The sequence below is a fragment of the Alosa pseudoharengus genome, unplaced genomic scaffold (assembly GCF_046254945.1).
Source record: "Alosa pseudoharengus isolate Yale_2024_CS ecotype anadromous, Long Island Sound unplaced genomic scaffold, YU_APseudo_1.1 YU_APseudo_1.1_scf_7, whole genome shotgun sequence".
NCBI lineage: Eukaryota > Metazoa > Chordata > Actinopteri > Clupeiformes > Clupeidae > Alosa > Alosa pseudoharengus.
Genome location: NW_027468859.1, coordinates 26941895 through 26962223, shown reverse-complemented (window position 1 = coordinate 26962223; position 20329 = coordinate 26941895). Strand labels below are relative to the sequence as shown.

Below are 20329 nucleotides of genomic sequence, written 5' to 3'. Positions count from 1 at the left end.
CGGTCACCTTAGTGAATCTCTTTTTATGAGGTTGTATACAATTTTGAGGCTTTCAAGGAGAGACAGGTTTTGTTAATGTACATAGAATAGAGGTGTGAAAATGTTTTGTGTGGTATTGTTTGTTTTGTTGAATGTGCCACACTTGAACAGCACATCATTTGTTTGAGTTTGGTTTAAAGCTAAATGTAGAGGATTTGTGATTGGATAAGACTATATGTGTGTATATACAATGATTAAACCATTCAATACAGCCTAATAATCTCCTTGAAAAGGGGGTCAAATTTGGATAACTGACGGTAGATGTGTGTTTGTATACTGTATATGAAAACAGACCATGAAGCCTAGAACATCTTATGCTTTAAGGGCAAAATATTCAGCTGAAAGAAATTGCACTTTTTTATTTCAGCTTGACATCTGTTTCCTTGGACATGACAGAACTGGTGCAGTGCGAATGATGCCAAGCTCTCTTTTATAATACACACACACTGTAATGATGACAAAGTCAAGTGTAATGGCATGTTAACCATTCAGGATTTCTTTGTGTCAAGATCAATTAGATAAAAATGGAGGTCACTGTTTCCTTTTCTTTCAGCCATGTTTTTTCTACTTCCTTATTCTGAAGTTGTGTGCGCAAAGCCTGGCTCAAATGCAGCCATTCCTGACAGCAACAGACATTTTTTACTAGATTAACTCTTTCACTGGTAGGTGTTTATGGATTGCTCAATAATAAATGTGTTGGAATAAAAATGACAAGTCTGTATGTATGTCAACACTTTCAACACAATGTTGCCTTTGCCGTCTGTTACATACAGTATACCAGTAAAACAACTGAAAACCAAATCTGTGTGTTCAAGTCACTTATGGCAAATCTAATAAAAGAAGTCTGTGTCTTTACTGTTGAATGAAGTTTACAGTAAATGTTGCTGTCTATTTATGTGCTTTATCCTTTACTTACAGTTTATTGGAAGAGTATTACGAAACCTAATAAGCAAAAGACAGGTTTCAGTTATTTGAGGAACTCTACGACACCTGCAACCATACTGTGTGCTTAAATGTAGAGTCTGACATTTTTGTCGAAAGATAAAAATACACGTAGACCAACAATAATGATGTAATAAGATCAGAATCATGAAAAAGAAACCGCTATACACCATATTCCTATGGATTCTTAGCTGATTGTGATCCTTTTTGTCTGCTGTTTTGTTACAATCATTCAGCCCTGAGCATTTGTATCAACACGCTGTCAGTGTTTCAACCATTATAGTAATTTGACTATAAAAAGGGCATATTGCATTTGGAACGCCTGATTCTCAGTAACGCAAGACTCACCCCAACCCAACCCAGTTGTGTCTGAGGTAAAGTGCTGCACCGATAATTACTACCTCGGCCTGGAGATGTCTTTTAACAGTTCAAAGCCCAGTCCTCCATCATGCTACGAGGACCTAATCTCATTAGCACAACCCACACACACCCACACACCTCCCTCCCTCTGGCATACCAAAACCTCTGGTCAGCTCCCCCCTACTCTCTGCAGTCACTGACCTTTTTCGAGGAAAGGCTAATTTATCAGACGTTAATGAATCTCTCCCTCAGGAGCCATTCAATACTGGACCCGACAGCTCACTTAAGCCTGCAAACCCTGCGCCACTACCCCCACACCCCACACACACACACGCACGCACGCACGCACGCACACACACACACACACACACACACACACACACACACACACACACACACACACACACACACACACACACACACACACACACACACACATACACACATACAGACCTACATACAGACCTAAGACTGCTGGAGAAGACTCAGGTGAAATATGATGTGTGCTTTTTAATGAGTAGCTGTGGATACTAAATATTACACAGGTGCTCTGGGGATCATTTTATGGGTTCTTGTGTATGTTTCCTGCGAGTCTTGCTCTGGTTGGTGCGCAAGATCTGGCTGATGCAGACCTCACTCTCTTGCTCGATGCTCGTGAGTCGGACATCACAGTCCACTACGGTGTCGTTATGTGACATGCCCTCCTCCAGAACTTTGCCCCCATCCTAGATACACAAGCAATACAAAAAAAAGACTTTTATAAAATGTATTCAGTATCTGGTGTCACTGTATCACCTCTTGTTTTGTCTTTCCCTCTTCACAAAAATAGGAAACAATTGATTTGAAACACAATAATGACACTAAAGATGAAAAAAAAAAAGATTTTTGTCAAGTTTTGTGAGCTCACACATTGTGCTGTTGTAACCCAAGCTGCAATGACCTCCTGTCCGCCCACAGTTATGTGCCAGCCTACTTTGGAATGATGAGACTGCTGTATATAGCCACCAAGGACAGGTTACCTTGCATATCGTATTTTGCCACACAGGCAAATTAGGGTCTCATCCCATTTTCAGCTTGTTTTTCTTAAGGACTGAGCAATTCACATCAGCTATCTAATGGCAGTCTGGTGTGGGCGTAGGGTGATGATCAAAGCTCCAAACTGCATGGAGCGGTGCCCTCCCTCCCACTGGAAAACCCTACTTGTCCATTAGGCTGCACTTCCATCATTCCCCTGCTTGATGAATAATTCAAAGTGCATCAAACAGGCGTGGGAAAGGAAACAGTCCGACCCTTGTGCTTTTCTCAAGGAAGCTGAGCACTTACCAGAGAGCGCAAACTTTCTGATGGATGCAAAGCACAGCAACAAAAACAAATACTTACTGTATGCTGTACGTAAATATTAGTCCTCTCAACATAACCCAGTCAGCTCATCTTGTTGCTATGACTTGAGTTAGGTCACTGTGTATTGTCAAGTTAAGATCATCTTTTTTTAGTTTACAGTGTGTGCCAAGATATAATTTAGCAGCTGACTGTACCACTTTGCCTGGATGAGTCAAGATGACACAGCCACCTTGTACACACAAGACAGCGGCACATGACCTAATCCTCACGCGATCACTTTTTAAAAGTCAGTCATGTGTGAATCTGATGAATGTGTAATGTGCTGGGGAGATGGTTTGACACAGGAGGACTTTCTGTGCCATGACTAACGGGATCATGTGAGCATTAAAATGTTTGCCAACTCTGCCAACATATCATGGCATATCATCATAGCTCCTCATTGTGCATATTAGGCTCCTTCTCTTTCTACCAACACGTGTGCCCATGCTCAGATGTGTGTACTTTCTGAAGGGTGCTATTCATAGATATTCATATTCACATTCATATATTCATAGATTTGTGTTTTTGGAAGTACAGATGTTACATCTCCATGAAGCTGGACCCCCCCGTCATCGTAAAAAAAAATATTAAGAGCACTGCCGTTTGTTTGTTTCCTCCATACTTCATACTTCCTCCATACTTCGCCGTCCAAATCTGCCCAAAATAGTCTCAATCATTTGTACTGTATTTTGGCTGATTTGTGTCGTTATTTGTACCAATATCACTTAAAATCCTTAACAGCACAAACAATTATTTTTATGGCACGAACGTAGCAAACAAATAGCAATGCTCTTAATAATTTTTAGATGACATGACAGTTTCAGAGATTCAATGAAACAATCAATCATCAATCAATCAATTGGAGCTATTAGTGAATTTCCTTGGCTTAACTCACCACTCCGAGCCGATTGCAGGAAAGGTTGATGCTCTTCAGGGTGTTGTTCTGCACCAGAGCCTGGGAGAGAGCTATGGCCGTGGGCTCGGTCAGCTGGTTGGCACCTAGATGGAGGTTGACCAGGGTCTGGTTTTTGGTCAGGGCCTGAGCGATGGCCTGTCCGCCCTCGTCCCCCAGACGGTTCAGTCGCAGGTTGAGGGTCAGCAGGCTGGTGTTCTTGGCCAGGGCGTAGGCCAGCGCTTCGGCACCGGCTCCGCGGATCGATCTGGTTGTCGTAGACGTTCAGCGAGCGCAGCCGGCTCCGGTTGAGGAGCTTGCCGACGGCCCGGGCGCCCCTGTCGCTGATGAGGTTGTGGGAGAGGTCAAGGTCTTGCAGGGATGGGTGATCAAGGAGGTAGCTCACCAGCAGGCGACACTTTTCGTTGTCCACTTTACTCTGATGTATTCTGAGCACCTGTAAAAACAGCAGAAAATGTCCCCTTCAGGGAAGGCCAGATAACGGCCTGATGCCAGGAACCTAAGGCAATTTTACACCATTAGCAGTGCACAATGAAAGAACTACCCTTTACAGTTTCTAAATATAGAAATGAGCAAGACACAATTGACAGTGAGAGAAAGTGTGGCTCTGTGAAATCATTTCAAGGACAAGGCACCACAAAAGCACACTGTGTGTGAGCACCCGATCTAAATTCAAATCATACCTGCTGTCTGCTGCTCATTTAAAGGCATCATTTTTTTTTTTTTTTGCTACTGGGCTCTTGTGTACACACTGTGTAAATACCACTCATGGCTTGCACCTTTCCCCTCGACATGGTTCATGTGGATTTGTTTACAAACCGGCAAAGATAATCTCCGAAGAGCCATGTCGACTGACAAGGTAATATTACACAATTTCATACAAATATACAATTATTGCACATATGCCATAAAGTAATTCATGATTCCCTGGGTCGGGGGAGAGCGAAGTTGCATGGCAGGTTCTTTGTAGACGGATAAGATACGGCTGCAGAAGGTGTGCTATTTTTCCTATTTCAAGTTAGTTTACCATCAAAATTACTTATATTAAGGTAACAAACTTGCATAGGATGCCTTTAATGCTTACAATCTTAAAACGAATATGTTGAAAACAACACATCTTGCGTTGTTTCTTAACACATCTCTGTGTCCAGATAGGGACAACACATTCGTTTAAGAGTGTATGGATTCTACTATAAATATAGACTGTTAAGTCTTCTTTGAAGATGAGGAATGGATGCTATTGCCAGTGTTCATATAATTTATGTCAAAGGAAAATGATGGGTTCAAAACTACATCTTACCCTTAGGGTCTTGCATTGTTTAAGAGCTTTTGCCAGCGATTCACAGTCTCGGAATGTGAACTCGAAAAGGTTCCACTCAAAGTTCATGCCACACCCTTTGACCCCATACACTAAATGCAGCTCCTCTAGGTAGATAAGTTTGTCCAGTAAGATACCAAAGTCAAAGTGGTCCATAGAGGGCCCGTCAAAGCCCGAGTCACTCCCTGTGTCTGAGGAGTCGTTGTCATCTGCCTTCTGAGGAGCCTTGATGGGAGGCAGGAGCTGGGAGATGTTCAGTTTCTTTACATAGTTCTTGCAGAGTGGAACCATGTCCAGAACCGTCTTGGGATCAGTGACATCGGGGATAAAGAGCTCAATGATTTTCTCCAGGTGCCGTTCGAAGAACATACGTTTCCAGCTGTTCCCATAGGCTGTGACATCCCCCAGGCCCCAGCGCTCCACACAGCATTTCTTCCAGTAGCCTTCATCACTGATCAAATTGGCTGTCACCTCCAGTGGCAAGGATGGAGGCAGTTTCTCCAGCACGTATGCCTTATGACTGGGCAGGAGATCATGAAGCATTGGTTGTACTGTAATAAAAGTGTATAGTTAACTGTTAAAAGTACAGTCGTGGCTAAAAGTTTTGACTGTGACACACATTTTCCGTTTTTGTAGTGGTGATTATTGTGTCGAGTGATCAGATGCACACACACACACACACACACAAAACACATTTTAATGTATTTTGGCCCTGGCACAAATGATCAGCTAATGTCATTTCAGTATCACCATCAGCACAGGGGAAAGTGTGAACGATTTAGGGCCTAAGTCAGCTGAAATCTACGGTAGCGCATTGCATTCACATCACAAAAAAAATAAAAACATCAGGTTATCTCATAATTACGAGATAGTATGTCATAATTATGAGATTATTATCTCATAATTACGAGATAGTAACTCATAATTATCTCATAATTACGAGATAATTAACTCATAATTACATGACACATACAATGATTTATGACACATTTCCAATTCTGCCCCCACTTGTGTGTGGCAATGACATGGTCTAGCTAGCTACATTAGAGAAGATACACCTAACAGCTTCCCAAGAGAAAGTCTGAAGTTAAGTTCCTTTCAAACCTTTACTTAGGATTCACTGTAAAACTAAGCAGACTTGTAGCAGAATTCACTGTAAAACTAAGCAGGGTTGTTGGCTATTTGACAGGCTTATTTTTCATGCCACTTGTCTTAAAGACATGTTAATCTCTCAAAGTAGCCTACGAAAGTCATTCAAGGCAGGAAATCAGTAGGAAATATGTGCTTGCTTTTATTGAAAGGCTGTTTAGATCCTCAGCACGGATCCTATCCTTATCTCATAAAGAGATAATTATCTCGTAATTATGAGATAACCTGATTTTTTTTTTGTGATGTGAATGCAATGCACCACCGTAGAAATCACTCTACCAGACTGAATTATAAGAGCAGACTGCTTGCTATAAATGAAGGGAAGAAATGCTTAAAATTATGTATTTTTGTTTTAGCAATGGTTAGCCAGTAGCCTATGCATGTGAAAAATAATCGAAAATAGGTTTGCCGAAGCAGTGATTGTAAGCACAAAATGTGTCACTGCCAAAACTTTTGGCCACCCCTGTAGGCCTAGGCTGTAATGTAGGCTAATGTATGAGTGTATCAAAAGAAAATGCATGTCATAACTTTACCTTCGAAGTTACTAACAATGTGTTCCAAGCACAGGTTGGTCAAAAGAGGTACCACAGCGAGAGACCACTCAGGATCCTCCGCAATTATCCGCCTCATTTTCCTGGGATCAGCGGCGAGGTTGCGTCTTATTACTGGAGGGTCCATGAGAATCGCTCCAACAGTCTCAGCCATTGACGTTTCTAAAATATTTTCAGGTAGGCCTAGGCTAAACTCTCATCTGAACTTTATTCCTTAAAAAACGTCATCTACATCAACTCTGTCCTGGTAACAAAAATAAATGAAAGATAGCTAGCCAGCAATAACGTTAGGCTGGCAATTTATTGCATAGCTTCTAGCTCAAGTAGACAACTGCATTGGCAGACCCGCGTCACGACATTGATGCAGACAACTAATCTCGTAAATTACCTAACATTATAATGTTATTCTATCCGGATAACACCACGCTATTGGCGAATCTCAGTTTTATTACAAAGGAGAATACAGTAGCAGTTAATGTAGCTAACGTAAATGTGACTTCCTCAGTTTCCCTCTTAGCTTTCCTTCCAGAAGTTGACAATCTCCCTGGTTACGGGCGGCCCTGCCTACGTCACGTCTTGCGGCAAGTGAAAGTTGGTAAGCAAAGATTTTAACCATGTAGAACTAAGCTGCGGTTTTTAGTAGCCTTGTAGTAGTAACTTGTGGATAAATAAATAAATAAATAAATAAATAAATAAATGTACTACTCAATGAACCACCTTGCTTATTGTCGGATTCATTTTAAACTGGCATAGTTAAGTACTTTTATATACTTTTTTGATCGATCCCGTGAGGGAAATTAGTTAGGCAGTGTTGAAGAACTGTTTGGATTTATATAAGTTGGTTCAATATTGCAAACAACTCATGATATTATATTTTACCAGGTCTGCTCGCGGACCACACTTTGAGAACTAGAAGACCAGTTGAGGAGTTTTAGAGTCTTTTTTCAACAGAGACCAACATTATTTAGCCTAAATGGTGTATAGCAAAAAAAGGAGAAATGTTAAGTTATTTCCAAACCCTTTTATGTTTATGAAATATGGGCCCAACTGGGAGCTCCATTATTTTATATTTTATAGGAAAAAATGACCATAGTAGGCAACATCCCTGGCTTATAAAACCATTTAATTACACTTCAAACAAATGCAAATGTGAGCAAAAAAGGGATGTGCCATGGTATAAAGTCTCAACTTCAATTGCTCAGCATGGGGGTAGGCAAAACTAGGCCAGCACATGTATATATAAATCTGCCAATGAATGCAACAAGGGACAGAAAGAACTGCAGCTGGACTACACTTGTGACAACAATGTCGAGGAGGACGGCAGATGATGTCAAGAGTTGCACGAGAGATAACCATGGCTTCATCCTGCTGGGAGGACCATGTGTGTGAAAGATGTAGCCTCTGGCAGATGGTTTTCTGGCTTAGAAAGTATGCAGTTGGAAAAGATCGATCCTTAGCAGAACTAGCATGCCAAAAACAGCATTGGTGATGGTTGGGATACCAACAATAACACAGCTTCTAACCGAAATGTAGGCTAAGTACCCTAATCACTGTAAATAAACTCTCCAAAATGGTAAATAAGAACATACGAAAAGGCCTCATGATTTCTCCACATAAATGTCTCTTAAAAGCACATCCATATAACCTGTCAAATAAATAGCCATTTTGTGTCCAAATTTAGCCCATTTAACCATAGTTATATTTAAAGCAGCAAACACTAGTCTGAACAAAAGCTGTATCAATCAGCTTTAACCACACTGCACAATGCCACAGCACAATCCCCCCTCACTCCACCCAGCACAATAGCAGCAGACGGGCGCTGTAAGCAGGAGCTGAAGCTTCAGGGGCCTTATCATACAGTTCCAGCCAGGGGAGAGACACAGAGAGCATGTGCCCCAGGGGTCTACAGCGCAGGCGTAGCTCATCAGCCAGGCCAGGGGCCAGCATGAGCAGCAGCATGAGCGCGAGCAGCAGCGTGCAAGCATTCCGTGGTTCCCTTCCAGGCAGCTTCTGCGAGTCTGCATGCGCAATGTCTCAGTGGCCAAGTTTATTTGCTCAATGGTCTGTGTGTGTGTTTGTGTGTGTACACTACAGTGGTGTCATAGCTCATAGCTACCATAGTCTCAGGGTCTTGGTCTCTGGCTGTAGACAAGCCTTAAACGCTTGATTTGTTTTTGTGTCTACAAAAGGCCCATTCAGTGCAAATGTGTTGAAAGCACAAGCAGAGCTAAAAGTTCACAAGCACAAAACGTGCACCATGCACTGTGACATGTCACATTCCCTAGATAAACCTTGGCTTATTAATGGCATTATGTAATAAGCAGAGCCTGGATAAAAGTGATTCAGACATATTATCACGTGGACCTGGAGGAGGGAGAAAGGAGAGAGATACAAAGAAAAAAGAGAGAGAGAGTCAAAGAAAAAAGAGAGAGGGAGGGGGGGCAGAGGGAAAGACAAAGGGGTGGAAACCATCGCTGTCATTGTTCTTTTGATGATTCATCATCATGGATGCTCGATGAGGAGAGGCTGGAGAGAGGCTGGACTCTGGCCGTGGCCTAAGGCCATCCATCACTGTCACACCAGCGCAACTGCACCTGACAGACATGCTTCACTCTGCCTTCCATGCTGTTCTCTGCCAGCTAATGGACAGCCATGACACAGGACGCCCCCACCACCTTTCCCCTTGCTTAGGGACACAGAGGGAGAGTTCCAGAAGCTGTCGGGGAAGTACACCTTTCACACAGGCCCAGCGGGGTGAATCATTTGCAGAGATATACGCAGCTGCTCCTGCACACACAGCTGAAATCGGCCTAAAATCTCCCCATTTCACACACATGCGACATGGCATGTTTACGTGCGCGGCTGCGTATACTGCGAAGTATTCGGACGTGAACTTTCCCTTCTCAGGTCGCAAAAACAACAACACTAGCCCCCAGCAAGCAATTGTCTACCATGAAACGTTGTAGGAGACATCTTAGAGAGAAATGAAAGGCTTTTCTAAATTCAAAAACCAAAGAGAATTCTTTAGTAGTGAAAATTCAGGTCTTCTGCTTTTGTTCTATAGAACATGAGATTAATTGGTTGCACTTTGCAAATGCAGTTAATTAAGAGAACATTATAGAAAATGACACCAGTGACCCTGTGCTGCTATGTGATGGAGGATGAAGTGTGGGTGGTAATCAATAACCCAATTAACCCTTCACAGCCCTCATTTCACATCAGACATCAAGCTGGTTCTTCGCACAGATGAAATTAGGACATTCAGAAAACAGATCTCCGCCAAGGTCATTTAGCTCTGGTGTATGCAAATCAAACCTGAGATATCAGCGTGCAATTGACTTTTGTAGACATAGCAAACAAAAACGGCAGTTTATTTCCTGGTTTTGGAACAGATAGAACTCTGGTGCGGTTCGTATGCTAACGAACCATCAAGAAAGACATTTCCTTGGCTTGAATACAAGAGGATAAACCAGGTGTGAATGCCATGTGGCACAAGGGTGAGAGTCGGGTCTGCTCCAACATGTTATGAGTTCATCCTCGGACAAAGCTACACCTTTCCACGAAGTTCCATGAAAATTGGGCCAGTAGTTTTTGCATAATCCTGTGCACAGACAGACAAATGGACAGACAAACCAGATGTTATAAACAAACAAACCAGAGGATGTTTTACAAAAATAGCTACATAAATTATATTCATTATTATTGCTGATTATTATTATAATAGCCTCAGCACTGAAACTCAAAATAAGAACCTGTAAACACAATAAGTATGATAGAAATAGTTGTTTTGAGAACAGGATCCCTTCCAGGAAGGTATGTGTATGTACTGTGTGGTTTCAATCACCCAGCAACAGGAAACAAGATGAGTTTCATTCCAGCACATGGATGTTCTTTTTTTGTTCCTGTAAGTTCAGGGTGGAGTCTGTACTGAAAGTTACAGAATCACGTGTGGATCTTTTTAACCTATGGAACCAGATGCACGTGACATAACACAGCAATGCCATGCACTTGATGCTGAGTAACACTTTGTAAAAACAACTACACCCAAAACCCAACCAATAACACCCATCTTCCTGTGAGATTCACTCCTTTCATGTTCCAGAAATGTGTTCAGATATTTAAGCTATATTAATGATATTTCTTTTTTTTTTTTTAAAGAAATAACGTATAATTTGGGATGTAAACTGTACTTGGCCACAGTATTATCAATAAAGTATCTATCTATCTATCTATCTATTCAACATAAATAGAAACAAAAAGGCCAGAGGAATAGTGGCCTTTAAGTTGAGCCTGCAGGCAGTAATGACCATTTCCATGTTGTTCTGTCTATGTAAAGCACATACAATGATGATTGTGTATGATAATGTGCTATACAAATAAATTTGACTTTAGGACAATACAAAGCACAGGCCTAGAGAGCATTTACCGGTAGTTGTCACGAAGGGGATTTGTTTGATTTTAGTGCCACCCTCTGTCCATGTGTAGTACATGCTATTTTCCCTAAAAAAGACCCATCATATCATATTGAGTAATCAAACAACCAACACTTTGAGACAATTGGCTAAATCGAAAATTTGAAATGAATATAATATTTCATAGATTTAGGCTAACAGTGCAAATATGTGACTCTTAAAAATGTATAAGGCTTTAGCTCTTCCAGCATTCAGGTAATTGTTGTTTGAGCAGTAGGGGACCTCTTGAACACCAGAATCACCAATACCAAAACACACACCAACATTCAAGTTACCCATGCCATGTAGTTTCAGTATCTTCTAAAAGCAGGATGCTAAGGAGACCAATATAAAAGCTTGTTTGCCCACATATGAAACATTCACTATATTTATGTCAGAGGGGACCACGTCCAACATTGCCTCACTGTGAAATTCTAAGAAACAAACCTATGTAACACGATCCAGCCAGTCCTGTTCTGCACTGCTGTAATTGGAAACAGCCTTGTGCGCCACCAATCTCTCAACATTTGCAACCCTGCTGGGATTATAAGGATAAATTTCCTAAAATCCGTGGACAAGCAACTCTCAAGAATACTCTGTGGTTTATTACAAAGATGACACACTATTCATTTAGTTATTGATGCATGAGGTACTATACAGCAACAACTACACATCTCTGCTAAGTAAATGTCAAGCAACGGTCAAGCAACCTATAATAACCTCAACAGTGGCCTTTGAGGCCCATTCTTATCTCATACTCTTTTTCCGCAGTGGTTCCTCGTTGGTGGAATGAGTTGCCCAGTACTCTCCGTTCCTGTGATATTTTTGGGTCTTTTGAGTCAAGAGGGGCCTTAAGACATATCTGTTCATCATACACTTAATTGTTTAAGTGGTTCTTACGAGTTATGGTTTGTATATTATGGTGTTTGTTTACTTTCATTAGGCTATTGCTTTTGATATTGATATTACATTGACCTTATTGTTTATTATTGCTATAGTCTTACCAACTTTTTAAAACTGTTCACTGTTAATTTTTAAGTATTGCATTGTTTTTATTTGTAAGTCGCTTTGGACAAAAGCATATGCTATTGTAACCTGCGTTGTGTTGAACCTGCGCGATTCAGCCCTGCACACTCCCGGACTCGAACCCGCGAACAGCAGCACCTCAGATCGGGAGGCGAGCACGCTAACAATTGAGCCAATAGCCCAGGCTACTGGCTCGCATGCCAGCAGCACTCTTGAGGCGTCGGGGAGTGAGGTTTACCAACGTTCCACAAGCACAGCTAAGCTAGCTGGCATCCGTTACACTATATCATATAACCATAACCATACTGTACTCAGTTAGCGGCATAAATAAGTAGCTTTATTCGGCTAACACAATATTCAACGTGATATGAACACATACAACCAAAATAAAATCTTTATGACAATCTAACACTGTAATAAGAAAATAATCAACATAAAAAAAAAAAAAAACAGGTCTCAAAGCAACTTGTATGTGAATGCATACATACTCAACACATACTCAACTTGTATGTGAATGCATGAGTTTTGAATGCATGTGTTCTTCCTCATTGAGGCTTACCTTCTGCTTCAGCTAACATTCGTCCTCTCAGAGAAAAACTCTGGAGACAAAAAAAAAGCAAAAATAAAACAGAAAAACATACCAAACAAACAAACAACCAAACAAACAAACAACCAAACAAACATACAAACAAAAAATCATGAGGTAAAGTCGTGCCAGAAGAACCCCACCGTTGTGGAAATGAAGTGTTAAAACAAATCCCGGTCCTCGTCCTCCTCCTCATCTGAGGAGAAGATGGGGGAGGAGGTGCTGTCTCTGCTGCTCCTGCCAGATGAGGAGGAGGAGGAGGAGGAGGACAGGCTGCTGTCCCAGCTGTCCTCCGCGCCGAAGAACGGGAAGCCGATGCTGCTGTTGACGCTGCTGATGCTGCTATCGTCGCCGCTGTCGGGGTCGTCGCTGCTGAGGCGCTGGCTGCCGTGGTGGGGGCTGCTGTGGCGGTTCTTCGACCGCCGGGGAGGAGTTGCTGGAGTGCGGGCTGCTCAACACACACACACACACACACACACACACACACACACACACACACACACACACACACACACACAATAAAGGCATTTTTAAATGATAAGGTATAAGGTATGAATTCTGCAAAATTCATTCACAATATGAAAGTGCAGACACTATAATGTGAAACTATGCCAAAATAAAATTCCATCTCATAACAGCACTTTGCGACTTATGACTGGTTTTACTGTGGAGGGTCACATATGTTTGCCTATTGATCTTCCTCAACTTTACTTTTACAGATTGGTAAACATCAGGAAACAAAATAATTTCATTTGAATTGTGATGCTCATCAAAAACAAGGAAAACACACAAGGTAACATGCAGGTAATGTGAGCTAGCAGCAACATTATGTGTAAACACATTGATTTTGAATGTTAACTTATAGCCTAACAGTTAACATTCACCGACAACATTGCTGATATTAAACACACAGGCACTGGGAATAACACAATCGTTATTAAAGGTCCTGCCACAAAACGTACGGTCCACTATATTATGTGTTTGAGTGTGTGTGTGCTATAAAGTCGTCTTATCTTAGTCCAAATCAGCATCAGCACGCACCTCTCACCTTTCCTCTGGGCGACGAGTTCAAGGCGGCGCTGTTTCATGTCGGCACTCAGCTGTTCCACCATGCGGTCGATGCAGTTGTCCAGCACCAGAGAGCGTGCCTCGGAGCTGATGGCCTGCCGACAGATGGGACACTCGTCCTTGCGCTGCCGCCACGAACGGATGCAGTGCAGACAGAAGCTGTGGGCGCAGTTCAGAGTCACCGCCTGTCAGAGGACAAGGTGAGAGGAAACTGTTGACTGGACAGCAGAAAGGACTGGAGGCTAAAGGAGGCAGGAGCAGTTCATCATTTTTTCCCCACACATGGTAAGTGATCAGAAAATGTAAGTCTTCTGAAACGTTATTTCTCAGGTAGACTGCATATATATATATATATATATATATATATATACACTGTATATAACAAAACATATCAGTATGAATTACTGTAAGACAATAGACACATTCCCAATTCCCCATGAGATCATCACAAGACAAACACAAAGTACATTTCATACGTGCCAGGAATGCAACCACTCCCTGAAATTTGGAACATTATGCTTGGCTGTCTTTTCCTTCATGTCAACAGATCCCACCAAATTTCAAATAACTGCTTCCTGAAACAGTCACTGGTCTGTTCTAATGATTACCACTTGCTTCTCCTAATCTTCCTTCCCATCTGCACATCCAGCAACCCCACCATCCATCACTACCTGTACAACATCACACAGATGGGTTCCCCTTATGCCAAGCAGGCACTGCGTGTTGTTTGACGTGCTTTTAGCCACAAATCAGTCAGATCCAACATTCTTGTCCAATCTGTTGTCTATTTTGAGCAGGCACACAATGTCCCATTAGAGGGTAAAAAAAAAAAAAAAAAAAAAAATATCAACCTTTTCAGCTACGGTCCGATCAGAGTGAAATTCTGGCACGTCAGAATTTTTTGTCATGTGCAGTGTAGTCATGCACTGTGAGCACAGCTATGGCCAAAATCAAAGAGGGGGTTAGATCTTTCAGCGACCTGTGACATACGGTAAAAAAAAAAAAATCAACCTTTCAGCTACGGTCCGATCAGAGTGAAATTCTGGCACGTCAGAATTTTTTGTCGTGTGCAGTGTACAGTCATGCACTGTGAGCACAGCTATGGCCAAAATCAAAGAGGGGGTTAGATCTTTCAGCGACCTGTGACGCACGTCACAGGAAGTGTGCCTCACCAAAAGGTGCATACCCTGCCCATCCAACGATAACGCAATCACCAGTTAACAAAGGGACATCATGATTCACAAGATGGATTAATCATATCGGAGATACAGAAAATGTTTTCATTCCTACGTGTGAAATTTGAAGCCTTATAATTGCGATTGAGGTCCCATTGTTGATACAGCTGATTGGCGGCTCGCCTGGCATATGACGAACTTCCTGTGGCGTGCGTCACATGTTGCTGAAAAATCTAACCCCTACTGCAAAATCGTATTCAACTTGACCAAAAAACAAGACAACCAAGCCTCGCCTTAATGTTGACTCTAGTAAGCGCTTCAAGTGTAACTGGGGCTTAGGGATGTAACGATTACCGGTATAATGGTAAACCGCGATAGAAATGTTGACGATAACAATGACCGTTTTCATTTCAAATATCATGATTATCACGGTTGATTACCGCGGTGTGGAAACCTTGTGTTTAATCCTTCCCAGCTTCATCCTTGAATTTCCCCTTGGGGATCAATAAAGTATCCATCTCATCATCATCTATCTACCTATCCGAGCCTGCTTTTGACATACAGTAGGCCTGGTACAATGAAACAAAACTGGTACCCTACTGATTCTGTTGTCTAATTGATGGTTTTAACTACGATTCGTATTAGGCTACTCCTGATTTTAAAAGGCGGAACTTTTTCACCGCAAAATGTGCACTGTATCATGTAGCCACTCTGCGTCTTTTTATGTTCGCGTCCACATTAAATCCATTCCCCTCACGTTATCAGGAGAATACAGTAGCCTAAAGTTTTATTTTGAACGCTTACTTTGGTCTCACTCATTGCATCCAAATAACAGAAATAGCAAAATCCAAGTTATGGTAGGGTAAGTTAAGCTATAAGCACATAGCCAATTAAACATGAAGAAAAAAGTGAATGGGACACTTTTTGAAACTATTTCAGCTTGTGTAGGCCTATCAGTGCTTTCTGAACACACTTTTAGAAATACTGTGATAATACCGAAAACCGTGATAATTTTGGTCACCGTGAGGTTAAATTTTCATACCGTTACATCCCTACTGGGGCTATATATTACACATAATACTGTATGGAGTTGGGTCATCATGTTGGGAACATTTCTCAAGCTGAAGGTCCCACCTTGATGAAGAGCTCAGAACAGATGATGCATTGCAGTTCACTCTCCAGCACTTCAGTCATCTGGGTTACCACCTCCTCCTTCTGAGCCTTGGCTTTCTCTTTCTCTTCCTGCCAGAAACCAGAAACACCTCCAGTCATCTCATTTCAATTTTATTTTATTAAATTTTATGACAAACATCTTTTTCCCCAGGCAGATCATAAGGTACCTCTAGCTCTTTGTCTTTGGCCTGTAGAATCTCCTCGAAACCTTGGCAAGAGTTTTTCAGTTCTTCAATGACTCTTCGGTGCTGTAATGAAACATTAAAGAATGGATTAAAACCAGCTCAATGACTGCACTCACTGGCATCTAACTTGAACACAAACAATAGCAGCAGGAAGCAGTGACGGGCAGTCTAAGGCCCCATTTACACGTACAACGATTATTTCTGAAAACTCTGGCCAAAGTGGAGATTTGAAAAAACTCTGGTTTCACGATTACATGTAAATGGGGAAAACAGTGTTTTTGCATTGTGACATGTTGTTCCCTCGTTTGTTTGAAATCTCTGATTGGCCACTTGAGGGGTTCGTGTCACCCTTCCCCAGCCGTTTTAGCATAGGTGTGAACGGAATTATTATTATTATTTTTTTAAACTGAGGGGAAATATCAGTTTTAAAAATACCCTGTTACGTATATATACACATGGTCTAAGAATAGTGAACATGCCTTTGGGTTCAATATAAAAGTAAAACACATAAATGTAAAAGTTTGGCACAATTTATGTTTTTCCCAAACAGACAGGACACATTTTAAAGGTCTCTTACCTCTTGTAAAGCTTGTTCCAGTTGCTTCCGCAAGCCGTCCTCCTGCTGCTGGGCTTTTTCCAACTGCCACAAAAAATAAAAGAAAGAAAAAAATCAGACCCAGAAGAAAATAAAAGACGGAGGAAAATATCAGGCAGTGTGCCAAGAGAGACCGGTCCCAATAGGCGGGTTTGACCATTAAACCACAGAATGATCCAAAACATAAAGCCAAACAAGGCAAGAAATGGTTAACAGAATACAATATCAACATTTTAGAGTGGTAGAGCCAGAGTCCAGACCTCAATCCATCAAAAAAAGTGAGCACAAGGCCAGAGTGATGGAAAATTATCGTTCCTGCCTCAAAACCTGGATTGCTGCTAAAAAGGTGCAGTCTAGAATGATTGTGGAGACATGAAGAGGCTTGGTAGATATTGGTAGGAACCATTTTGAGAGCTGTGATGGCCAATAAAGATGTTTCCAGGGACTGTTTAAAAAGGGTTTGAATAACTTAGCCATTTTTCATAAAAATGTTAAAAAAGATAAAATTTTGATTCCAAGTTCTGTAAAACATTGTCTTACAAGCATTTGGCATGTGACAGTGTCATTTTCAGTCAGAACAAACATTGGTCAAGAGAAAATCAACATTAAATCAATATTGGCCAGGGGTATGAATCATTTTGTTCTTAACTGTATATGAAAGTGGCTGGTAGATTTTAGACAAAACATAATGATTAATAATTGAGCGGCTGCTGAATTTGGCCATTTATCTGTCTAGCATAAGCAAGCAAGCGAGTTGCGGCAGCACAGGCTCACCTCCAGTCTCCTCTCCTCGTCGCAATAGGTCTTCTCCAGGCTCTTCATGCGGCTGAGGGCCTGCTCCTGCTGGCAGCGCAGCTGGCCCCTGAGCACCTCTAACTGGGCGCGCAGCCCGCTCACCTCCTGCTCCCTCTGGGAGTCCTGCTGCAGCCGGCCCTCCAGGGCGTGCACCTGCTTCTGCGTGTCCTCCACCTGCTCCTTCAGCGCCTGCATATGGCTGTAGTGCCGCACGCTGCTCTCCAGCTCCTGGCTGCCCACCTCCGGGACCAGGGGGCTGCTTGGGCCACCCCCTGCAAGAGTCTTGCCCGGGGCGGAGGCCACCTCGCTGGGCCCAGCCTCCTGGGAAGCCCCGGCGGGGCAGGAAGTCCTCTCTGGGTGCAGCAGGGGCTGTAGAGGGGAGCACTGGGCAGGGGACTGGTTGGAAGCGCAGCTGCGTTGCAGCTTCGATTTGGAGCTGGGCGAGGCGCACACCTCAGATTCGTCCACGGGACGTTTCCGTTTGGCAATTTTGTGCTTAATGACCTTGTAAGAGTACATGCCGGGGCAGAGTGGCTTGGCCAGGCAGCCTTCCACCTCCTGCAGGCTCCGGCGAACCAGCGTGTATTCATATTCTACTGGGGAGTCACTCAAGGGCACCCCAATCCAAATGGTGTTGCCCTCCTCCACAACATGAGCTACTCCAGCAGGTATTCGCTCCTTATTCACCCACACACCATTTACACTCTGCAAGGGAGACACAGAGAACGGAATGAGGGAACCTATTGCATTGCATAACATACACGAAAAAAGAAACTTAAGATGAAATCAGCTTGATGACATAACACAAGAAAGAGATAGATACCATATTGTCAGTTACTGTCCATTGACCACTGGTGGTTTGTTTGAAAATACAGTGCTTCCTAGATATCATGAGAGGACATGTCACGGATAATAACCGATGAGTAACATCCATACCACGTCCAATGGTAACCTGTAAGAACACAACAGTAACAGTGACAGCGAGAGGTCAAAACAAATAAGATAACATTAACAGTTGGCTAACATCAGGTCCCTTACCAGTTTTCTAGATGACGTTAACGATAAACATGGTGCGTTAACGACATTAATTGACATGATAAGCTAACGTTAATTATTTCTTATTCTTAACCCATTTCGAAAGCTACGGCTAGTTCATCTTAAGACATGAAGGAACAATTAGTTTGCGTGAGTTAGTAGCTGCTAACGTTAGCAATCTGATAGCAACAGAGAGGACTCCTGTACAGACTAACGTTAACCTAGCATCTTCTTAGCAAACATGCAGCTAAATGCTATGGTATGGTATGAAGTTGTGCCAGAAAGGTGTTTTGATCTTGACTGAGGGTTAAACGACAATGCGTATGAATTCCTCTTATTCCTATTAAGTGTGCAGAATCACACACTTAATGTCCTAACTGTTGCTGACCAATTGTTGCTATCCAATAAACCTTACCTAACAAACGAAAGCACTAGCCAAGCTAATTGACATAGAGCTAGGCGTCCAAGCTAGCTATCATAGTCTGCTAACTTTACCTCCGCATTTTCGAATAAACGGAGCCAATCTGTTTCTCTCCCAACTCGTTGTAAACACCATATTTCATCATCAGCGACATCGTCCTCGTCCTCTGTGGAGGGGGAGATACAATTTGCGGAACTCTCCATTACTAATCTGCCATTTAGGGCTGGCTTCGAGTTTCTCTTTAGCATGAAGTTTCCAGCTAACGTTACAGCGCTAACAATCAAACTGACAGACAAGGCAATGGTCCAATCAAAGTCAACAGAACACCGTCTTTGATCCAATGATGTTCAACTGAGCGCATTTCCCATAATTCTTCACTACAAAACTTTTTCATCCTTGATTAAATATTTTGTTTAGGCTAGGCTACTTGGTTATTATGAATAATCATTACATATTTAATATATATAATAATATTTTACCATATTTGCCAACCAGAGACATTTTCACGATTTTCGTTAACCTCAAGGGGAGCAATATTATCAGACTTCTGCTAACCCAAATATATAAGCGCTTTTGTCTAAAACAGGGGTGTCAAACATAAGGCCCGGGGGCCAGATCAGGCCCGCCAGCAGGTTTTATACGGCCCCCCAGATGTTTTAGGTAGGAAGGGAAATAAAAAAAAAAGGTCCAGTTGTCTACAACAATGTGTAATAAGAAATATCTCTATGATATCATAAACTGATAACACTACAAACCGTCCTCAGGAAGGAAGAAGCGGAAAAACTAACATGGAAGTCGGGCGAGAGAAAGAGCAGTATGACAGCAGTACATTATTTGTAGGCCCACTTGTTTGCTCATAAGTGATATCATCAAATAACACTCTGAAACCCATGCAGAAAAAGATAATGACCATGACGGCCCACCACGAGGTCTCATTCCAACAAATCCGACCCACTACCTAGTTTGACACCCCTGGTCTAAAAGGTGAGTGAAAATACTTTTGAAGAATCATGAAACTACTATGGGGAACTAGAAAACTAAACATCTACCAAATCTCAACATACATTTTTTATATCGATGTTGCAGCATAACGTTGTTATAAATAGGCTACCGCATGGATGCTCTTCCTGTCATAACCATTCAAATAAATGTCAGATCAACTGAAAA

The 20329-nt window shown here is 42.1% G+C and overlaps 1 protein-coding gene and 1 pseudogene across 5 annotated transcripts; both read right to left on the bottom strand.

Annotated features, from left to right (window-relative positions):
* Positions 1 to 1850: 1850 nt before the first annotated feature.
* LOC143109886 (dynein regulatory complex subunit 5-like) lies at positions 1851 to 7074 on the bottom strand (annotated as a pseudogene).
* A 3052-nt stretch (positions 7075 to 10126) lies between these two features.
* Positions 10127 to 19465, bottom strand: LOC143109881 (E3 ubiquitin-protein ligase rnf8-like). 5 transcript variants are annotated; one of them, XR_012983995.1, is made up of 10 exons: positions 19237 to 19464; positions 18530 to 18658; positions 17686 to 18411; positions 16894 to 16956; positions 16299 to 16379; positions 16093 to 16200; positions 13764 to 13968; positions 12859 to 13163; positions 12689 to 12728; positions 10127 to 10253 (listed from the first exon to the last, which is right to left on the bottom strand). XR_012983995.1 is itself a non-coding variant. In XM_076272687.1 (9 exons), the coding sequence occupies exons 1-8, from the start codon at positions 19408 to 19410 to the stop codon at positions 12877 to 12879; spliced, it is 1773 nt and encodes a 590-aa protein (XP_076128802.1). In that variant the 5' UTR covers positions 19411 to 19464; the 3' UTR covers positions 12436 to 12728; positions 12859 to 12876. The 5 variants fall into 5 exon arrangements, 3 of the variants coding, with proteins under 3 accessions (XP_076128802.1, XP_076128801.1, XP_076128803.1); XR_012983994.1 differs by having other exon boundaries at positions 12689 to 13163; XM_076272687.1 differs by lacking the exon at positions 10127 to 10253 and having other exon boundaries at positions 12436 to 12728.
* Positions 19466 to 20329: the final 864 nt, after the last annotated feature.